General features: G+C 42.0%; 3 protein-coding genes and 1 long non-coding RNA gene across 8 annotated transcripts; 2 read left to right on the top strand and 2 right to left on the bottom strand.

Annotated features, from left to right (window-relative positions):
• Positions 1 to 206: 206 nt before the first annotated feature.
• Positions 207 to 3,814, bottom strand: LOC135246292 (protein NLRC3-like). Of its 3 annotated transcripts, XM_064319780.1 has the most exons (4): positions 3,644 to 3,814; positions 1,281 to 2,762; positions 842 to 1,241; positions 210 to 325 (listed from the first exon to the last, which is right to left on the bottom strand). In XM_064319780.1, exons 1-4 carry the CDS (start codon positions 3,750 to 3,752, stop codon positions 313 to 315), a joined length of 2,004 nt encoding a protein of 667 aa, XP_064175850.1. In that variant the 5' UTR covers positions 3,753 to 3,814; the 3' UTR covers positions 210 to 312. The 3 variants fall into 3 exon arrangements, with proteins under 3 accessions (XP_064175849.1, XP_064175850.1, XP_064175848.1); XM_064319779.1 differs by having other exon boundaries at positions 207 to 325; positions 842 to 2,750; XM_064319778.1 differs by having other exon boundaries at positions 213 to 325; positions 842 to 2,762.
• Positions 3,815 to 4,240: 426 nt separating this feature from the next.
• LOC135246294 (uncharacterized) lies at positions 4,241 to 19,111 on the bottom strand. Of its 3 annotated transcripts, XM_064319781.1 has the most exons (7): positions 18,927 to 19,103; positions 18,195 to 18,305; positions 17,709 to 17,819; positions 17,387 to 17,497; positions 8,053 to 8,163; positions 6,575 to 6,685; positions 4,241 to 5,446 (listed from the first exon to the last, which is right to left on the bottom strand). In XM_064319781.1, the coding sequence occupies exons 1-7, from the start codon at positions 18,983 to 18,985 to the stop codon at positions 5,371 to 5,373; spliced, it is 690 nt and encodes a 229-aa protein (XP_064175851.1). In that variant the 5' UTR covers positions 18,986 to 19,103; the 3' UTR covers positions 4,241 to 5,370. The 3 variants fall into 3 exon arrangements, with proteins under 3 accessions (XP_064175851.1, XP_064175853.1, XP_064175852.1); XM_064319783.1 differs by lacking the exon at positions 17,387 to 17,497 and having other exon boundaries at positions 18,927 to 19,111; XM_064319782.1 differs by lacking the exon at positions 6,575 to 6,685 and having other exon boundaries at positions 18,927 to 19,104.
• On the top strand, positions 8,575 to 16,510 carry LOC135246296 (uncharacterized). Its single transcript, XR_010327599.1, has 2 exons — positions 8,575 to 9,037; positions 14,966 to 16,510. It is a non-coding gene; the product is annotated as an uncharacterized LOC135246296 (long non-coding RNA).
• On the top strand, positions 13,145 to 16,510 carry LOC135246295 (protein NYNRIN-like). Its single transcript, XM_064319785.1, has one exon. The coding sequence runs from the start codon at positions 13,290 to 13,292 to the stop codon at positions 14,871 to 14,873; it is 1,584 nt and encodes a 527-aa protein (XP_064175855.1). The 5' UTR covers positions 13,145 to 13,289; the 3' UTR covers positions 14,874 to 16,510.
• Positions 19,112 to 20,560: the final 1,449 nt, after the last annotated feature.

Genomic DNA, 20,560 nt, shown 5'->3' with positions numbered 1-20,560 from the left:
CTGCCCGCGGCAGATGGGTTCCCCCTCTGAGTCCGGTTCTGCTCAAAGTTTCTTCCTGTTATCATTCAGGGAGATTTTCCTTGCCACTGTTGCCCTAGGCTTACTCTTTAGGGGCCGGTTCTCTGTAAAGCTGCTTTGTGACAAAGCTCCTTTGTTAAAAGTGCTATACAAATAAAATAAAATTGAAATAAATATGCTGGCCTGTAAAGCAAAAGTGAGCCTGTGATCTTGTGCCATTTGCCTTGCTTCTCAGCTCTGCCTTGGTCTTTTATGATCACAGTCTTGGATCTCTGGTCTTGATTCTTTAGCTGCTTATTTTACCATCCTGGGTCACAGTGGGACAGACAAGCTGTGGTTCTGCTGTACCTTTCATTCATTTTTTTCACAATTATATTATTTATATTCCATGTCTGTCTCATTTTGTGTAAAGGAAGTGTAGCTTGTATTTTTTTATTTGATGGGGAATATGTTCATATTAATACTGTAACATACTATACCCTCTCTTCATTTAAATCTGCGAGTTGTATGTTTGGACCATTATTGATCCATCACATTGGTTTGCCTAACAAGGAATTCATGATGTATTTAATAACTGGTATCTTTAATGATAATATGTAAATTAAATCTAATAAAATACATTTTACAATGTGGATACATTTTTTACATTTGATGCTACTTCTGTATTCATTAAATGAGGGCACAATCTGTTAAAATAGCTTGACTCAAAAATCATAATTCTCACTTGCCTGACAATTTTATTGTATTCTATTTTCACTTTAACTATGAAGTGTTTATAAAAACATGCTGTCATTATCTACTTTAATTATTACACCATACTCACATGGCCTTCCTGCAGTTCCCGACTACTGGTAGCAGTCTCTGATAACCTGCTGCTGATGTTTTGTAGGTCTTCAAGTCAAACTCATCTAGGATCTCCTCTGACATCAGTAACATAAAGGCCATGGCTGAACATTGGTGTGGTTCCAGCTTTTCATTAGAGAGTTTTCCTGATCTCTGTAAATTCTTGATTTCCTCCACTAGAGAGTTGTCATTCAGTTCATTGAGACAGTGGAAAAGATTTATGGTCCTCTCTGCTGAAGATTCTTTTTTGATCCTCTCCTTTATGTACAATACTGTTTTCTCAATGCTCTCTGATCTGCTTCCTGTCTGTGTCTGTGGATCTAAATGGTAAATGGTAAATGGACTGTATTTATATAGTGCTTTTATCCAATCTGGTACAGGTGATCTGCTTCCTGTCTGTGTCTGTGGATCTGGTACAGGTGATCTGCTTCCTGTCTGTGTCAGTATTCCTCCTAATAGAGTCTGAATGGAGTCCAGAGAGAGGCCTAGAAGGAATCTGAGGAAAAGGTCCAGGTGTCCATTCTTACTCCCTAAGGCCTGATCCACTGCAGTCGTGTGTAACTCAGACAGCTGCACTCTGTCACTGCAAGGTTTTGATTCTTCTGCTCTGAGTACATTTCTGTTCTCATTCACACATGAATGAAACACAAACAAGGCAGCCAGATACTCCTGAATGCTCAGATGCACAAAGCAGTAGACCTTCTTCTCACCCAACCCACACTCCTCTTTAAAGACCTCTGTGCACACCCCAGAGTACACTGAAGCTTCACTGACATCAATGCCACTTTCTCTCAGGTCCTCTTCATAGAATATCAGATTGCCCCTTTCCAGCTGTAGTAAAGCCAGCTGCCCCAGTTTCAGGATGATTTCTGTATTTGATGCTGACATTTTCTTTGGGGTTGTCTCATTGGTGCCATGATACTTCTCATTCTTCACATTAGTCTGAATGAGCAGGAAGTGTGTGTACATTTCAGTCAGAGTTTTGGGCATTTTTCTATTGCGTACTTTACCCAACATTGTCTCCAGTACAGTGGCAGAAATCCAGCAGAAGACTGGTATGTGACACATGATGTAGAGACTCCTGGATGACTTTATGTGTGAGATAATTTTGCTGGCCTTGTTCCGATCTCTGATTCTCTTCCTGAAGTACTCCTCCTTCTGTGGGTCATTGAATCCTCGTACCTCTGTCACCTGGTGGACGCACTCAGGAGGGATCTGATTGGCTGCTGCTGGTCGGGAGGTGATCCAGAGGAGGGCAGAGGGAAGCAGATTCCCCTTAATGAGGTTGGTCAGCAGCACATCCAATGATGATGACTCTGTTATATCACAGCAAATCTCATTGCTTTGGAAATCTAGAGGAAGTCGACACTCATCCAGACCATCAAAGATGAACACAACTTTGACTTCATCATCTTCAAAACTTTTGATCTCTTTCAGTTGTGGATAGTAGTGCTGCAGAAGTTCCATGAGACTAAATTCTCTCTCCTTTTTCAGATTCAGATCTCGGAAAGGAAGAGTGAAGATGAAATCAATGTCCTGATTGGCTTTTCCATCTGCCCAGTCCAGAATGAACTTCTGCACAGAGACTGTTTTCCCAATGCCAGCGATGCCCTTTGTAAGCACAGTTCTGATTGGTTTCTCTTGTCCAGGTGAAGGCTTAAAGATGTCATTGCAGATGATTGCGGTCTCATGTGTGGTTTGCCTCTTCGATGCTATCTCAATCTGTCTGATCTCATGTTCATCATTGACCCCCCTACTTCCCCCCTCTGTGATGTAGAGCTCTGTATAGATCTCATTGAGGAGGGTTGGGTTGCCCTGCTTTGCTAAACCTTCAAATATGCATTCAAACCTCTTCTTCAGATGAGTTTTCAGTGCCTGCTGGGCTCTTTCTTTGAATTCATCTGAGGAGACGAAATATGAGAACCAATGTTTAAAATAACAGAAATAGACAAAAAAAAAACTTATGCAGAAAGATTTCACAATGTTGTGAAAGTGTTGCACATTAAGTTGCAGCTATACCTATATAGTTAAATTGTAACTAATTTGGTAACAAGAGGTTATTACTGATTAACGCCAATGTAGAAAACATGGAACAGTTAACAATATATTTGATTACACATGCGAAACAAAGGCCAGCCCTGTTACATCTCGTCTGTTAATATGAAATAATTCTGCATCATGAGGACACATTGTGAAATTAACAGGCAAGGTTTATTTGTTATGTATCATGAGTATGCCTATATGCTATAACTAGCCTCAGTAAAGTGCTGCCCTACTCTGTAGTGTTTCACACTTCTCACAAACTGTTGTACACACAACAATGAAAACATAAAAAGGATTCATTTCCATTTAAACATTCAATTTCTGAATTGTTCATAGTATGGTGTGTCTTTATGGTAAATATGGTCTTCATGCAGTAATTAAATTATCTTATAATTATTATGATCGGTGCTCTTTAATCCAGGATAAAACCTCAGGGCAGTCAGTCTGATGGGACAGTGGTTTAGTAACTGGCTTTTGATCCCAAGGCTCCTGGTTTTAAAGTCTATCGGAAACATTTAATCTCATGTGCATTTGATTGCCCCCATTATTACTGCTGGATGCTATATTGGAATTGAAATGAGTTCCTGTACATGTTGTGTGTAATGTTTTTTATATGCAAGACTGTTGATGTAAAACACTATTATCAAAGTGTGAATACTATAAATCAGTACTCTGTTATTTTGTACTCTGTCATTTCAGCATTCTAATGGCCACAGTAGCAATGAGAGAAAATTCTTACTGTGCTGCTCATCTCTCTCCAGTGGGTCAGTGACATCCTTCTTCTTCATGTTCCTCAGGATATGGAGTGTGATCTTCAGAGACCCCTCAATGCCACAGGTCTCCAGCATCTTCTCAACTATGTACAGGGCCTCAGGATCCTCCTGCCCTCTCTCAGTGCATTCTGGTTGCAATTCCATACAGAGATCTTCAGAAGCTATTAAGCATTCTGGCAAACCTACTCAGAGCTCTGAACAGTTTCAACTTTCAGTCTTCTCGTTCATCAGTGCGCAAGAACTGATAAACATGAGAGGTGTGCGTATCAACTGAAATAAATACATGAAAGGTAGCTGTTCAGTGTGAATAAACACTTAGTTTGCTGTTCAGTGTGAAATAACACAGAGAGGGGCTGTACAGTGAAATAAACACATGAGTGCTGTATCGTGTGAAATAACATGAAATGTGCTGTATCAGTGTAAATAAACACATGATTTTGCTTACTGGAATAACACATGAAGTCTGTATCAGTGTGAAATAAACACATGAAGAGGTGTGCTGTATCAGAGTGAAATAAACACATGAAGGTGGCGTACGGTGATAATGTTAGTTCGTACAGAGCCATGGAAACAAAGCCTTGCTTTATTATGGGTGGCAGTGTAGTATAATGGGTGAGGAGCTGGTCTTGTCAGAGGTTTGAATCCCAGGTAGGACACTGCTGTTGTACCCTTGAGCAAGGTACTTAACCTGCATTGCTTCAGTTCATATCCAGTTGTATAAAAGGAAGCAATGTAAATGCTGTGTAAAAAGTTGTGTAAGTCGCTCTGAATAAGAGTGACTGCTAAATGCCTGCAATGTCTCATGTTTTCTCTTGTAGGAAGGCCAGAACAGGAAAAGATACTTTAGAACACAACATGCAGCAGGTCTAAAGCCTATATTCGAAATGCAGCTTTTGCTCCTGATTTATGATTTTTAGGGACACTACTTGTGATGAATCACGAATGTCCTTGGAATAATTTAGTTGTGGAGTTGAATTAAGTTTCTCAGTGCAATACATTTTTTAATGCTAACTATACAAACTGAGTGCTGAGTGTCCATTCTACCTGCCCCGGGAGTTTCCGCAGTGATCACTAGGGCTGTTTACATTCCACCACAAGCGGACACGACGAGGCTTTGTCGGTGTTACATGATGTGCTAAGCGGACTACAGACCAAGCATCCAGACGCTGCCCTCATCGTGGCAGGGGACTTCAACAAGGAAAACCTTATGCCAAGCTTTTACCAACACGTCAACACTTCCTATGACTTATTTTAGGACTTATATTAGAACTTACGTTTTTTTACTTATTTGTATTGCTCGTTTTATTTAAATAACTGCTCTTTATATTCTTCTCTCTTTTAATTTGTATTCATATCTTATATTATTTTATATTATTAGTATTATTTATTTTTTCTGTATATTATTATTATTGAAGCGTTATGTTGCACAGTCTACAAGGAGTTTGTCGCACCAGCATTTCACTACATGTATGTATATGCATGTGACAAATAAATGCATTGAACTTTGAACTTTAAAAAATTCTGTTTGGAGTCATCCACTGCCATCGTTCATGGATCCTAAAAAGGAATCCGGTCTATCTGTGAGCCAAAGAGGGCCAGAGCACTCTATAACATTAATAAACCTGATTAGATATTCAATCTGATCGTCTGAAAGTCACATTAACTTCAAATATTGAAATAGAAAAATAATATATCATACCTGTTTTGAGGAGGACAGTGTCTCTGAACTCTTCTCTTCTGAACGACTTAAATCCAGTGAGCAGTGAATCCTGTGAATAAATCATAAGACACAACTTAGTTAAACTCTTTTACTGCAGCTCTAACTCACAGTACATGGAGACAGAGCTTCCAGGTAAATTCATACTCTTACTGCAGCTCTAACTCGCAGCACATAGAGACAGAGCTTCCAGTTAAACCCATAGGCGTACTGCAGCTGTAAAAGTGCGTTCACACAGTGAGTAACTCGGTTGATGAGTTTCTGGAAGTCCATTCATTCTCTAGTAGCTGAGCGAGGCCCAGAAACACAAGCAACTGGACAACTGAGCAACCAGAGTTGCCCTAAAAATGTTGCTCACAGTATAACTTTTTGCTGGCATCGCCCGACAACAGCCAATCAGAGTTTCAGGCTTCCTATTTCTCCATCCGATATAATACCATTTTGCAAATTATTATCCCGCTCAGTGAGAAAAAATGGACGAATAACTTATCATTATGGTAAAACTAAACCCGGTGTTATACAACGTTTTTAAAAAGAGTACAGGGATAAGCGTCTGAAAATGACACTTGGACGGCAGTTTCAGATTGCTTGCTAGCAAGCTAGTCTGTGAGATAAAGAAATCGCTAGCAAGGCAGCTAACTAGTGAGAGAGATTCATAGGAAGAGACTAGCAGTGGCATAAGAGAGATGGCATAGGTACACAAACAAAATTTATCAGTGTCTGACATAACTATAGAAACAAAAGGAGATGATATGTGGCTATATGGGAAATATGCGTCTTTTGTAACGCCGTTATTTCTCGTCAAAAATATGTAGTTGCACAAAACCTCTAAGAGGAAACAACGGGAAGCTCCTGCCCCTCCCTCGGCCTAGTAAACTTGAGCAACCCATCAACCCAGTTTCTCGCTGTGTGAACGCAAGGTAACTCACAGCACAAGGAGACAGAACTTCCAGTTAAACTCATCCTCTTACTACAGCTATAACTCACAGCACATGGAGACAGAGCTTCCAGTTAAACTCATCCTCTTACTGCAGCTCTAACTCACAGCACATGGAGACAGATCTTCCAGTTAATCTCATCCTCTTGCTGCAGGTCTAACTCACAGCACAAGGAGACAGAGCTTCCAGTTAAACTCATCCACTTGCTGCAGGTCTAATGCAATACGAACGTGTTTCATTACCTTTGATCACCTGTGAACTCTCCTCTGAAGCCGACTGGACGATGCATTGAATGGTCACTCTTCATAGACAGACAGCTGGGTACACGTGACTCAGCCCTATCAACCTGGACCCTGTGAACAAAACATGGAGACAAAGATTTCAGTTAAACCCATCCTCTTACTGCAGCACTAACTCACAGAACATGGAGACAGAGCTTCCAGTTAAACTCATCGTCTTACTGCAGCTCTAATTCACAGCACATGGAGACAGAGTTTCCAGTTAAACTCATCCTCATACTGCAGCTCTAACTCACTGCACATGGAGACAGAGCTTCCAGTTAAACTCATACGCTTACTGCAGCTCTAACAGTGCGTTCACACAGTGAGTAACTCGGATGATGAGTTGCTAGAAGTCCATTCATTCTCTATGTATCTGAGCGAGGCCTAGAAACACAAGCAACTGGGCAACTGAGCAACCAAAGTTGCCCTAAAAATGTTGCTCACAGTATAACTTTTTGCTGGCATCGTCCGTCAACAGCCAGTCAGAGTATCAGGCTTCCTATTTCTCCAACTGATGAGGTACCATTTCGCTAATTATTATCCCGCTCAGTGAGAAAAATGGACGAACAACTTATCATTATGGTACAATTACACCCGGTGTTATACAACGTTTTTAAAAAGAGTACAGGGATAAGCGTCTGAAAATGACACTTGGACGGCAGTATCAGCTTGCTTGCTAGCAAGCTAGTCTGTGAGATAAAGAGATCGCTAGCTAGGCAGCTAACTAGTGAGAGAGATACGGAGCGATCGCTAGCCAGCTAGTGAGAGGGATAGCGAGGTCGCTAGCTAGGTGGCTAACTAGTGAGAGAGATATAGAGAGATATATGGCTAACGAGATGGCAATAACAAATATTTATCAGTGTCTGACATAACTATAGAAACAAAACGAGATGATATGTGGCTATATGGGAAATATGTGTCTATTGTTAGGCCGTTATTTCTTGTCAAAAATATGAAGTTGCACAAAACCTCTAAGAGGATACAACGGGAAGCTCCTGCCCCTCCCTCAGCCTAGTAAACTTGAGCAACCCATCAACCCAGTTTCTCGCTGTGTGAACGCAGGGTAACTCACAGCACAAGTAGACAGAGCTTCCAGTTAAACTCATCCTCTTACTGCAGCTCTAACTCACAGCACGTGGAGATAGAGCTTCCAGTTAAACTCATCCTCTTATTGCATCTGTAACTCACAGAATATGGAGACAGAGCTTCCAGTTAAACTCATCCTCTTACTGCAACTCTAACTCACAGCAAACTTTGACAGAGCTTCCAGTTAAACTCATCCTTTTACTGCAGCTCTAACTCACAGCACGTGGAGATAGAGCTTCCAGTTAAACTCATCCTCTTATTGCATCTGTAACTCACAGAATATGGAGACAGAGCTTCCAGTTAAACTCATCCTCTTACTGCAGGCCTAATTCAATACAAATGTGGTTCATTACCTTTGATCGCCTGTGAACTCTCCTCTGAAGTCGATTAGACGATTCACTGAATGGTCACTCTTCATAGACAGACAGCTGGGTACAGATGACCAAGCCCTATCTACCTGGACCCTGTGAACAAAACATGGAGACATAGATTTCAGTTAAACTCATCCTCATACTGCAGCTCTAACTCACAGCACAAGGACACAAAGGTTCCAGTTAAACTCATCCTCTTAGTACAGCTCTAACGCACAGCACATGGAGACAGAGCTTCCAGTTAAAGTCATCCTCTTACTGCAGCTCTAACTCACAGCACATAGAGACATAGCTTCCAGTTAAACTCATCATCTTACTGCAGCTCTAACTCACAGTACATGGAGACAGAGCTTCCAGTTAAACTCATCCTCTTTCTGCAGCTCTAACTCACAGCACATGGAGACAGAGCTGCCAGTGAAACTCATACGCTTACTGCAGCTGTAACAGTGCGTTCACACAGTGAGTAACTCGGTTGATGAGTTGCTAGAAGTCCATTCATTCTCTATTGTAAGAAGTCTGTCTCTGATGCCAATATGTCTGCTGGCCACACATTCCCTTGATCTTATCATTATCACAATACAGTTGGTACAATGGTAGAATAGCGACCGGGAGTGAGAGATTGGGAACCATTCAAGTCAACAGACGTGCTAATTCAATCACAACAGGACGGCCAATACACTATGGCCTAATTGATAGGTGTTACAAGGACTGACTACATCCGTCTTGGTATGTATATTCAACACTACTGATCAAAGCTTCGAAAACAAATAAGAAGCAGCCTCTGGAAAGGTTCGTGGTTCATTCTGACTCTGCTGAATCCAAGGTGTCATTCGTGCGCTTTGTCACTGCCGGTATTGGAAATAAACTTTGTACTTTTTCATCACGTTCGAGAGACGTCCTTTTTTCCTTACAACTGGCGAGCCACCCAGCGAGGAATTCCGAAAAAAAAAAAACCGGGGACACTAAGGTAAGAAACGCGGTTTCTTCTTTTATGCTGCTGGTTTGTATTTTAGGGAACCCCCTCGTTTAAAAAAACCTAGAAAGGAGTTTTAAGGACTGGGACAGTTTGTTTGTTTTCACCATCATACTGGCAGTAAGAGTTTTAATTCCGAAGCACTGGAATTAAGAGTAACTGGACCGTGCCCGACGGAGTGTGGCACTGTTGTAACTTGTAGATACAAGTAGGCCTAAAGTAACTGGTCTTTAGAATCAATTGTGCCCGAAGCACCGGGACCTTTATGCTAAAATAGTATTCCTAAAGTAACTGGAATCCTCGACCTGTGTCCGAAGTACAGGAACAGGGTAGCTGTTGTTTATCTTAAAGCAACTAGATAACGCAACGGTTAGAACATAGACCTAAAGTAACTGGTCTGTAGAATTTATTGGTTCCGAAGCACTGGAACATAGATTCTTAAATTGGGTGTACTCTGTAACTTATCACTTACTAATTCACGTGACTAGATTGCGCATTAACGCTGGTTTGGCAATATTGTTCGTGTATTGTGTGATAGCTAATTATAAATTAGAGGATGGAAGACTTTGTGGTTAGGTACATTGCTAAACATGGCAAAAGCAGTGTGCTTGAAGGGATAGAAAACCAAGACGCGCCTTACGAGTGGGCATCGTCTCAGTTTGAAAACTATTCGAAATTACCTAAAAATAAGAAAGGGAAAATTGCTACAGCACTGCAAGCGATTCTGGCATCTTACAAAATGACTAAAAAGAGATTAGACGTTGTAGAGATAGAAAACCATACTCTTCAACAGCAAGTAGCAGAGAATGCAGTCACTCTTAAAAGCTATAAAGTGAATGCCACGCTTAACATGGAGATTCAAATAAAGCTGAGGCAGGAGGTTGCACAGCTAGAAAACAATAATCAGAATCTTATGTCGTCACTAGAAAAAACAGCCAATGACTTGAATCGTGCACAAGCGGCGTATGATTACTTGATTAGTAAATGTACCAATCTGACTCCCAGAACTCACACTAGCAATTCAGACCGTGTAGGAAAATACAAGAGAGCAGTAGATATCATGCAAGGACACATAGCAGCGGTAGGGGTACCCCTTCCTGAGGGATTAGTGGCTGAATTAGACAATGAGGATGATAAAACCAACAATTTTGGGGGGAAATCTGCATGGGGTAATTGGGATAGCTATTCGGATTACACAGTTAAGTTTCCTATGGCCCCTGTACATTCAACCACTACTATTCAGCCTGGGGAGGGGGGGCAGAGGGAACGCACAAGTACAACTACTACACTTAGGCCTCTCTCACCTGGTGACATTGAATCCCTAATCAAGAACATTGGTTACTTTGAGCCTTCTAAGAGAGACCCGCTCGAATTCATTGCATCACTAGAACGTGCAGTAGATCTACACAGACTTACTGATGCCGATGCTTGTGTCACACTAATTGCATGCCTTCCACACGCCTTAGCTAGGGCACTTTCTACTGATATACAGAACAAGAATGCAGACAAAGCTAGCAGGAAGAAGGCACTACTAGAGGTCCTGGGAACTCGAGAGATAGATTGGGAGAGAATTAGGGAAGTAGAAATGCAACAGGGAGAACACCCAGCAGCATATGCTTCTAGATTATGGGAAGCTTTCTCTGACTATAGTGGGATGCCACATTTAACCCAACAAGACCCTATTTTCAAGTCTACATTGATTTCACAGAGTGACACATACACCAGAGATGCCTTAACACTTCACATTGACTCCCATACCCCATACACCGAAATAGTTACAAAAATGACTCAACTTTACAACTCCAAAACAACAGGTTGGCGAATAAGAAGAGAAATCCAGTAGCTGCAGTTGGCGGAAGGCCTCATAATAATAGTTCACATAAGACTGTGTCATGGAGAAATGAAGGATATGCGCCAGATTACATTAAGCAGCAAAGAGGAGAGAGGTCATTACCCTATACTTTGGATAGAAAGTTTGTTTGTTATGCATGTGGAAAGGAAGGACACATAGCTAAGGAATGCAAATCTTTTCACAGTAAGGGTCCTGACCACTCAAGTTTGAGCCAGACACTCAGTACTCTACAGTCAGCAATAACAAAACTGAGTGTAGAGAATGTTGATTTGCAGGCAACTATTTCTAAAATGAAAAGCAATACCACTTCACACTCAGCATAGGGGTGTCAGGCCTCCGTGCTGCACGTGGCACCTTTGTCACGTGACAAATGGGGTAGACCAATTACACAGATCGCTGTTGGAGGCCGATGCGATAATTGGTTAGTGGATAGTGGTGCTTCTTTGTCCATAATTCATTCTAATGCAACCCCTAGTCACAGTAACAGGACGATCACAATAGAAGGCTTCGATGGTACTATGTCTCTGGCTTCCCAATCAGATAACCTTACCTTTGAAATTGGAAAAGACAGGTTTAAAGACAAAGCTTGGCTTAGTGCAACAGGAGATGGTCGCAACATTTTAGGTTCAGACATAATGAAAAAGCGTGGTTACATTATAGATTATGGCAACAATTGCATTTGGCGCAATACTGAATTTAATGATGAGTTGGTGGAGATTTCTGATGTCCATGCAGTGCATGCCATTAAGAAGTCGGAGGAATATGACTTGCATACATTGTTGAGGGTTAACGATGCAGATTTGGAGGAAGTGTTAGCAAAACATAGAGGTGTTTTTGCTAAAAATAAACATGATTGTGGGCGAATAGATCGTGAAGTCATGGAAGTAAATATACAAGGCCGTGATCCTCCGTCACTCCGCCAATATAAGTACCCAGAGGAAGCAAACCCTTATATTCAATCTACGATTGAGTCTCTTTTGCAACAGGACGTCATACGACCCTGCCTCTCACCAGCAATGGCTCCCATATGGCCAGTTCGGAACCAGACAATTCCTGGAGGCTTTGTGTTGATTACAGAGAACTTAATAAATGCCACCCTACCTGTGCTCCAGTAGTAGCTTCAACACCAGATGTACTAGCATCTCTGATTCCTGAAGCAAATTATTATTCAGCATTAGACATTTCTAATGGATTTTGGTCAATACCATTGCATCCAGACTGCCAGTACAAATTTGCATTCAAATTTAAAATACACAATACACATGGAATGTTCTGCCTCAAGGTTTTGCTAGTTCACCCACACTCTTCCATCAGTGTCTAGCCCAGGTGTTAACAGCTTTCTCCAAACCTGAATGCCTTATTCAGTATGTTGATGATTTGCTGTTACAGACTGCTACCAGAGAAGAACCATAATCTTACTGGCAGAATTACTCGGCTACTTGAAAATGCAGGACTTAAATTAAATCGAAAAAGCACAGCTCCTCAGATCTGAAGTCACATACTTAGGTATCAAAGTAAGTAAAGGGGGCGCACGCCTGACCCACACAAAGTAGACATAATCAAGAGACTACCTGTTCCGGTGTCTGTTACTGCTCTGCGGTCATTCTTGGGGATTGTGGGATTTTGTCGCGAGTTTATTGAACGCTTTGCAGACATAGCCAAACCACTGAATGGGTTACTAACTGGTAACAAAAAGAAAAAAGATTCTTTGGACTGGGGTCCGGAACATCAAACAGCATTTGAGACACTGAAGAATGCTTTAATTCAAGCTCCTGCTTTGCGAAACCCAGATCGTTCTCAGCCTTTCATTTTACAAACGACAGCTACCGAAGAAGCGTTATCAGCCGCTTATTACAAGATGTTCAGAAACATTACGTCCAATTGCATATGCGTCCCGTGTTCTCTCCCCAGTTGAGAAGGCTTTCAACTCATGCACACGTCACTTACTTGCCGTCCATTGGGCAATGTCCCATTTTGAGTACATATATGGTTTTAATGAAGTGATCTTACATACTCCTCACACACCACTTCAGATGTTGCTAACTGGTAAGGTAAAAGGAGTGTCTAATGCTAGACTGGCTAGATGGACACTGGACTTAGGCTCTAAAACCTAAAGACCATATACAAGCCCTTGACAAGTTACCCCCGCACACTTTTGTATGAAGGCATACCACATACATGTGAAGCTGAAGCTGTCCTTTGCACAGATGGAATTTTTGAAGTAAAACCTATTGAGGAGCAATTGATGTTTTTGTAGACGGGTCTCGTTATTGGCTGGAGGGTCAATACAGAACTGGTTTTGCCATTCACTCAGAACAAGCTGATTACTTGTATCAATGCCCACCACATTTTTCAGCACAGAAAGCTGAAATTGTGTCTGTTCTACAAACACTCATGATTTTCTCTGATTGTTCACTAAACATTTACTCAGATTCAGCTTTTGTAGTTAATTCCCTAACAGAATACTTACCAATTTGGAAAAAAAGGGGCTTCACAAGTGCTGATGGACAGCCCCTAACTCATGTCGGACCAATACAATCTCTATGGTCAGCTGCAAGCTCCAGTAAACACAGATATGCTCTACTCAAAGTAAAGGCACATCAAAAGAAAGGACTCTCAAAACACGGTGATTCTAATCGAATAGTTGATGAACTGGCAAAAAGGGCTGCGATAGATGGCATTGTTTATACAGAAGCTCCACACACAGAGCCTGTCTCAGCAGTAACCAGTATGGAACCAATAGATGTACGAAGTGCACAACAGAATGATCCAGACCTACGCCAAATAATCAGATTAAAACAAGAGAGTAAGCTCATAACAGAAGGTCCATTTTCCAAATGGAATGTACATCTGATAGTACAGGACGGTATTCTACTGTACAAAACGGCAGATAGTGTGGCATGGGTTCCACCATCAGGATTGCGTTCAGATATTCTATATCACATCCACAATCAAGGGGGGCATCTAGGGGCTGAAAAAGTTCAAGATCGCCTGAAAGGCATGTTTTGGTGGCCAGATATGGACAAAGATGTAAATACATACTGTTTGAACTGTTTAGTTTGTGCCCAAATGAATCCCTCACACATCAAAAAGAAAGGACGCTTAAGACCCACATGTTTAGCTGAAGGTCCTTGGACAAACCTCCAGATAGACTACATAGGTCCATTCCCCCCTGCTAAAGGAGGTTACAAATACATACTAATGATTGTGGACACATTCACCAAATGGATTGAAGCTTTTCCAATTAAGGCAGATACAGCTCTGGCCACAGCACGGGTATTATGGGAACAGGTATATTGCAGATGGGGATTACCTCTTAGCTTGGAAAGTGATAGAGGCACCCACTTCACAGGACAAATACACTCAGATCTAGCCAAACTCCTAGGGATAAAACATCACCTGCACATTGCACATCACCCACAAGCATCTGGGGGAGTTGAACGCACCAATAGAACATTGAAGATGTCATTGAAAAAGATGGTACTGGACAATGGTCCAAATTGGGCACAAAACCTTCCGAGCATTTTAATGTCCTTGAGAGGTGTTAGTCATAAAACCACTGGCTACAGTCCATATGAATTGATGACGGGAAGAAAAATGCGGATGCCAGAACATTTGTGGTTAGAAATGCCAGGACCCCTAGCAGAGGGGTGGAATACAGAAATATTTCTAAAAAATCTGTGCTCATCCCTCCCCACGATTTATCACCAAGCTGCACAACAAATTGGATTATGCCAAAAATACAACAAAATGTATTACGACAAAAATGTGAAAGAACAGAAATTTGAGTTGGGAGATGAAGTCATGATAAAAAACTATCATCACGAAGGTCCATGGTCAGCCAACTGGAGAGGACCATGCACTGTGATGGATAAATGTGGGGAATCAATTTACAAGATCTGCTGCAAGACAAAAAGGGGTAGGACCACACTAAAGTGGTACCATGTAGACCAATTAAAGAAATACAATAAAATGTAATGGCAGATATTATTATATTTAAAAAAAAAAAAAAAAAAAAAAAAGGGGGGGGGGGTTATAACTATTTTTTGTTTCTCTTCTCTTTATTTCAGAAATCCAGCATAAATATGTGGGAGACCCTCTTGACAGTAATACTACCGGTGATGGCGATGACACAAGAGTGCCCAGAGCAGCGGCCAGCACCTCTGTCTGGGATAATTGCAAGACCACACCAGGGCGCCCTGATCAACAATGTCCAATGGGTCCATATTCCAGTCCTGGTGAACTTGACAGCATGGTCTCCAGATCTGGACGAGCACTGCAAAGGGGAGAGCGTGACCCAGATGTACAAGGACCTCATGACAACAGCATTCCTGAAATACCATGACATGGTGGCTGCCAACTTCCAGAGCGACAGCCCAACCCCCACACCTACCAGACGAAAACTGCTCGGGTTCCTGGATGGTGTTCTAGGAGCTACGGGAACCGGGTTAGGTATTTCAAATTGGATGGATACCCTACCTGTCCATCAATGATAGTCTTACAGGATGCCAGATAAATACTACTTCATTTTGCATGACTCCCCCTACAGCTTGGTCCATTGGGCCCTACCATTTTCCATATGTAAATACCACACGTCACATTTTGTCTACTAGGCCGGAGGATGAGTTAGGATTTGTAGAAGAAATCCCAGAATTTGATTTTGAACTACCCACGTTGGACAACATGTTAATGACTCTAATGCAAAGAAAAGACAGTCATGTCATAAAAATACAACAGGGGCTCCAGGGTAAGGATGGTACTCTCATCAGTCAAATGCATGATGGAGATGTAGACCTAGCCTACTCAAGTACATTGTGGGAATTGACATTTAAAGCCGCCGTATGCATCTGTTTAATACTGATTTTGATTCAAAGTGTTATGATTTGTTGTATGTGTTCTGTCCTAAACCGACAAAGACTTATATTTTCAAATGACATTGTAAAGCAGTCCCCTTGGCTTGGGTAGTACCCAGTCTCAAATATCTCGGCCGCTGACTATTTGTTATAGTTTATTATTTATCAGCATGGCACCCAGGTTGTGGTGGTGATAACATCCACAGGGAAAGCAGAGGCAATAGCAGACAGCGCTCAGAGTAGGACCAGTGGAATGAGGTGTTGCTCCAATGACGGGTAAGGTTCTCCGCGTGATAGGAGAGCAACCTAAGGCAGGACAGCACCGCCACTGATGAAGACTATGTGCATGTGATGCTTTATTGCAAATAAGCATCAAACGGGGGACTGTAAGAAGTCTGTCTCTGATGCCAATATGTCTGCTGGCCACACATTCCCTTGATCTTATCATTATCACAATACAGTTGGTACAATGGTAGAATAGCGACCGGGAGTGAGAGATTGGGAACCATTCAAGTCAACAGACGTGCAAATTCAATCACAACAGGACGGCCAATACACTATGGCCTAATTGATAGGTGTTACAAGGACTGACTACATCCGTCTTGGTATGTATATTCAACACTACTGATCAAAGCTTCGAAAACAAATAAGAAGCAGCCTCTGGAAAGGTTCGTGGTTCATTCTGACTCTGCTGAATCCAAGGTGTCATTCGTGCGCTTTGTCACTGCCGGTATTGGAAATAAACTTTGTACTTTTTCATCACGTTCGAGAGACGTCCTTTTTTCCTTACACTATGTATCTGAGCGAGGCCCAGAAACACAAGCAACTGGGCAACTGAGCAACCAAAGTTGCCCTAAAAATGTTGCTCACAGTATAACTTTTTGCTGGCATCGCCCGTCAACAGCCAGTCAGAGTATCAGGCTTCCTATTTCTCCAACTTATATGATACCATTTCGCAAATTATTATCCCGCTTAGTGAGAAAATATGGACAAACAACTTATCATTATGGTACAATTATACTCGGTGTTATACAACGTTTTTAAAAAAAAGAGTACAGGGATAAGCGTCTGAAAATGACACTTGGACGGCAGTTTCAGATTGCTTGCTAGCAAGCTAGTCTGTGAGATGAAGAGATCGCTAGGTAGGCAGCTAACTAGTGAGAGGGATATGGAGCGATCGCCAGCCAGCTAGTGAGAGGGATAGAGAGGTCGCTAGCTAGGTGGCTAACTAGTGAGAGAGATATAGAGAGATATATGGCTAACAAGATGGCAATAACAAATATTTATCAGTGTCTGACATAACTATAGTAACAAAAGGAGATGATATGTGGCAATATGGGAAATATGTGTCTATTGTTACGCCGTTATTTCTCGTCAAAAAATATGAAGTTGCACAAAACCTCTAAGAGGATACAACGGGAAGCTCCTGCCCCTCCCTCAGTCTAGTAAATTTGAGAAACCCAACAACCCAGTTTCTCGCAGTGTGAATGCAGGGTAACTCACAGCACAAGGAGACAGAGCTTCCTGTTAAACTCATCCTCTTACTGCAGCTGTAACTCACAGAATATGGAGACAGAGCTTCCAGTTAAACTCATCCTCTTACTGCAAGTCTAATTCAATACAAATGTGGTTCATTACCTTTGATCGCCTGTGAACTCTCTTCTGAAGTCGATTAGACGATTCACTGAACGGTCACTCTTCATAGACAGACAGCTGGGTACAGGTGACCAAGCCCTATCTACCTGGACCCTGCGAACAAAACATGGAGACAGAGCTTCCAGTGAAACTCATCCTCATACTGCAGCTCTAACTCACAGCACAAGGAGACACAGCTTCCAGTGAAACTCATCGAAACTCATCCTCTTACTGCAGCTCTAACTCACAGCAAACATTCACAGAGCTTCCAGTTAAACTCATCCACTTTCTGCAGGTCTATAGCAATATGAACGTGTTTCATTACCTTTGATCACCTGTGAACTCTCCACTGAAGTACATTGGATGATGCATTGAACGGTCACTCTTCATAGGCAGACAGCTGGGTACAGATGACCCAGCCCAACCTACCTGGACCCTGTGAACAAAACATGGAGACAAAGATTTCAGTGAAACTCATCCTCGTACTGCAGCTCTAACTCACAGTACATGGAGACAGAGCTTCCAGTTAAACTCATCCTCTTACTACAGCTCTAACTCACAGCACATGGAGACAGAGCTTCCAGTTAAACTCATTCTCTTACTGCAGCTATAACTCACAGCACAAGGAGACAGAGCTTCCAGTTAAACTCATCCTTTTACTGCAGCTCTAACTCACAGCACGTGGAGACAGATCTTCCAGTTAAACTCATCCTCTTACTGCAGCTCTAACTCACAGCACAAGGAGACAGAGCTTCCAGTTAAACTCATCCACTTTCTGCAGGTCTATAGCAATATGAACGTGTTTCATTACCTTTGATCACCTGTGAACTCTCCACTGAAGTACATTGGATGATGCATTGAAAGGTCACTCTTCATAGGCAAACAGCTGGGTACAGGTGACCCAGCCCAACCTACCTGGACCCTGTGAACAAAACATGGAGACAAAGATTTAAGTGAAACTCATCCTCTTACTGCAGCTATAACTCACAGAATATGGAGACAAAGCTTCCAGTTAAACTCATCCTCTTAGTGCAGCTCTAACTCACAGCACATGGAGACAGAGCTTCCAGTTAAACTCATCCTCTGACTGCAGCTATATTTCACAGCACATGGAGACAGAGCTTCCAGTTAAAACCATCGTCTTACTGCAGTTCTAACTCACAGCACATGGAGACAGAACTTCCAGTTAAACTCATCCTCTAACAGCAGCTCTAACTCACAGTACATGGAGACAGAGCTTCCAGTTAAACTCATCGTCTTACTGCAGTTCTAACTCACAGCACATGGAGACAGAACTTCCAGTTAAACTCATCCACTTTCTGCAGCTCTAACTCACAGCACATGGAGACAGAGCTTCCAGTTAAACTCATCCTCTTACTGCAGCTCTAACTCACAGCACATGGAGACAGAGCTTCCAGTTAAACTCATCCTCTTACTGCAGCTCTAACTCACAGCACATGGAGACAGAGCTTCCAGTTAAACGCATCCTCTTACTGCAGCTCTAACTCATACCACATTGACTCTCTGATTCATGCATTTTTACCTCTTTCTCGCAAGGCCGTGGGTTCCATCATCAGTCTCGGTCTCCTCTGAGGAACTCATTTTAGAAACAGCGCCCCCTGTCTCAGGACACCTGAACACACCAGATCAGATTCACAAGTGGGTTCTGACCCAAATTGGCAGACCTGTAAATACACACAAGAAGAACATGATAACGCACAGATATAATACACACAGACACACACATACATCAAATCTCAGAACCGACAGGGACAAATCTGGAATTTAACTGAGCCATAAACTTGTACAGTAATACAATTCCCTCCAAAATATTCTGCACCCATGATAACAATTACTAAGACCGTTGAATACAAAGATTACCAGTGCTGAGATATTTTCATTGTCCAACATATGGAATATATTTAATGATATAATGGAAACTACCAAAATGACACATTTCTCAGATGATACAACAATTTTACAAAATTGTGCGTCACAATTATTGGCACCCCTGTATTTGGTACTGTGTGCACTCTCCCCTCGCAGGGATAATGGCACTGAGTCTTTTTACATAACGTCTTATAAGACCAGAGAACACATTGGGAGGGATCTTAGACTCTTCCTCCACCCACAATCTTTTCAGATCCTGATGTCTTTGTTGATTCATGCTTATGGGCCGTGCTGTTCAATTGAGTCACAGGTTTTCAGGGAGTTTCAGCAGTCTTTAGACTGTTGTAGCCATTGCACAATGATGCTTCTGCATCATTAACCTTTTTATTTGTGGATTGTAACGTGAATTTGGGGTCATTGTCTTGCTGAAAGATCCACTAGTTTCAGTCTGCTGGCAGAGGTAGTCAGGTTTAGGGCTAAATTGTCCTGGTACTTGGGTAGAGTTCACAATGCTGCTTTCCTTAACAAGGGCCCCAGGACCAGTGTGAGCAAAGTAGCCCCATAACATTAAAGATCCACCACCGTATTTTTCTTTTCAGTATATGCATCCTTAAATCCATCCTACATCATATTCCTGGACATGGTTGTGAGGGGGGTTGGAGCCTCTCCCAGCATGCATTGGGCAAGAGGCAGGAAAAAACCCGGAACAGGTCACCAGTCCATCACAGGGCACACACACCATGCACTTACACACTCATACATTCAAGCAATTTAGTGTCTCCAATTAGCTTAACCTGCATGCCTTTGGACTGTGGGAGGAAACCCATGCAGACATGGGATGAGAATATGCAACATCCATACACACCACCATGCTGCCCTCCAGCAGTTTTAAACTTCATTATTGCCCTCACAGTAGTAACTAGCATTTTCAGTTTATTTTTTGATCCATTGCCTGATTTTCAAAGGTCAGCAACCATTTTAATTTCGTTCGTCAATTCTTTGTCTTTCTCTGCGGCAAAGATGAAAAATGGGTTTCAGAAGCAGGTTCTCAGTTTAATCCTCCAGTGAAACAGGAAGCCATGGAAGGCCACAAGAGTTTCTCTTAATATTGATGTAGGCTAGATTTTGTTTGATTTTATTTTATTCAGAAGAATCTTTAGGGGTGCCAATTATTTTTATATATTTTTGGGAAACAACAACTCTACCGGAATCCAACCGTCCCACTAGAGGGCACCAGTTCCCCCAATCTTAGTTTGTTTTCTGTGCCTGTTTAGTGCTAATTAAGGA

Source organism: Anguilla rostrata, unplaced genomic scaffold, assembly GCF_018555375.3.
Source record: "Anguilla rostrata isolate EN2019 unplaced genomic scaffold, ASM1855537v3 scaf0145, whole genome shotgun sequence".
NCBI classification, from domain to species: Eukaryota; Metazoa; Chordata; class Actinopteri; order Anguilliformes; family Anguillidae; genus Anguilla; species Anguilla rostrata.
This window is presented reverse-complemented; position numbering and strand designations above follow the sequence as displayed.

Coding starts and splice junctions, on each gene's coding strand:
- LOC135246292 (XM_064319778.1), bottom strand. CDS start 3,752: ATGCTGGAGACCTGTGGCATTGAGGGGTCTCTGAAGATCACACTCCAT. Junction 2,763..3,643: donor GGAGAGAGATGAGCAGCACA/GTAAGAATTTTC, acceptor TCGTCTCCTCAG/ATGAATTCAAAGAAAGAGCC.
- LOC135246295 (XM_064319785.1), top strand. CDS start 13,290: ATGATTTTCTCTGATTGTTCACTAAACATTTACTCAGATTCAGCTTTT.
- LOC135246294 (XM_064319781.1), bottom strand. CDS start 18,985: ATGAGTTCCTCAGAGGAGACCGAGACTGATGATGGAACCCACGGCCTT. Junction 18,306..18,926: donor CACGGCCTTGCGAGAAAGAG/GTAAAAATGCAT, acceptor TTTTGTTCACAG/GGTCCAGGTAGGTTGGGCTG. Junction 17,820..18,194: donor GAGTTCACAGGTGATCAAAG/GTAATGAAACAC, acceptor TTTTGTTCACAG/GGTCCAGGTAGGTTGGGCTG.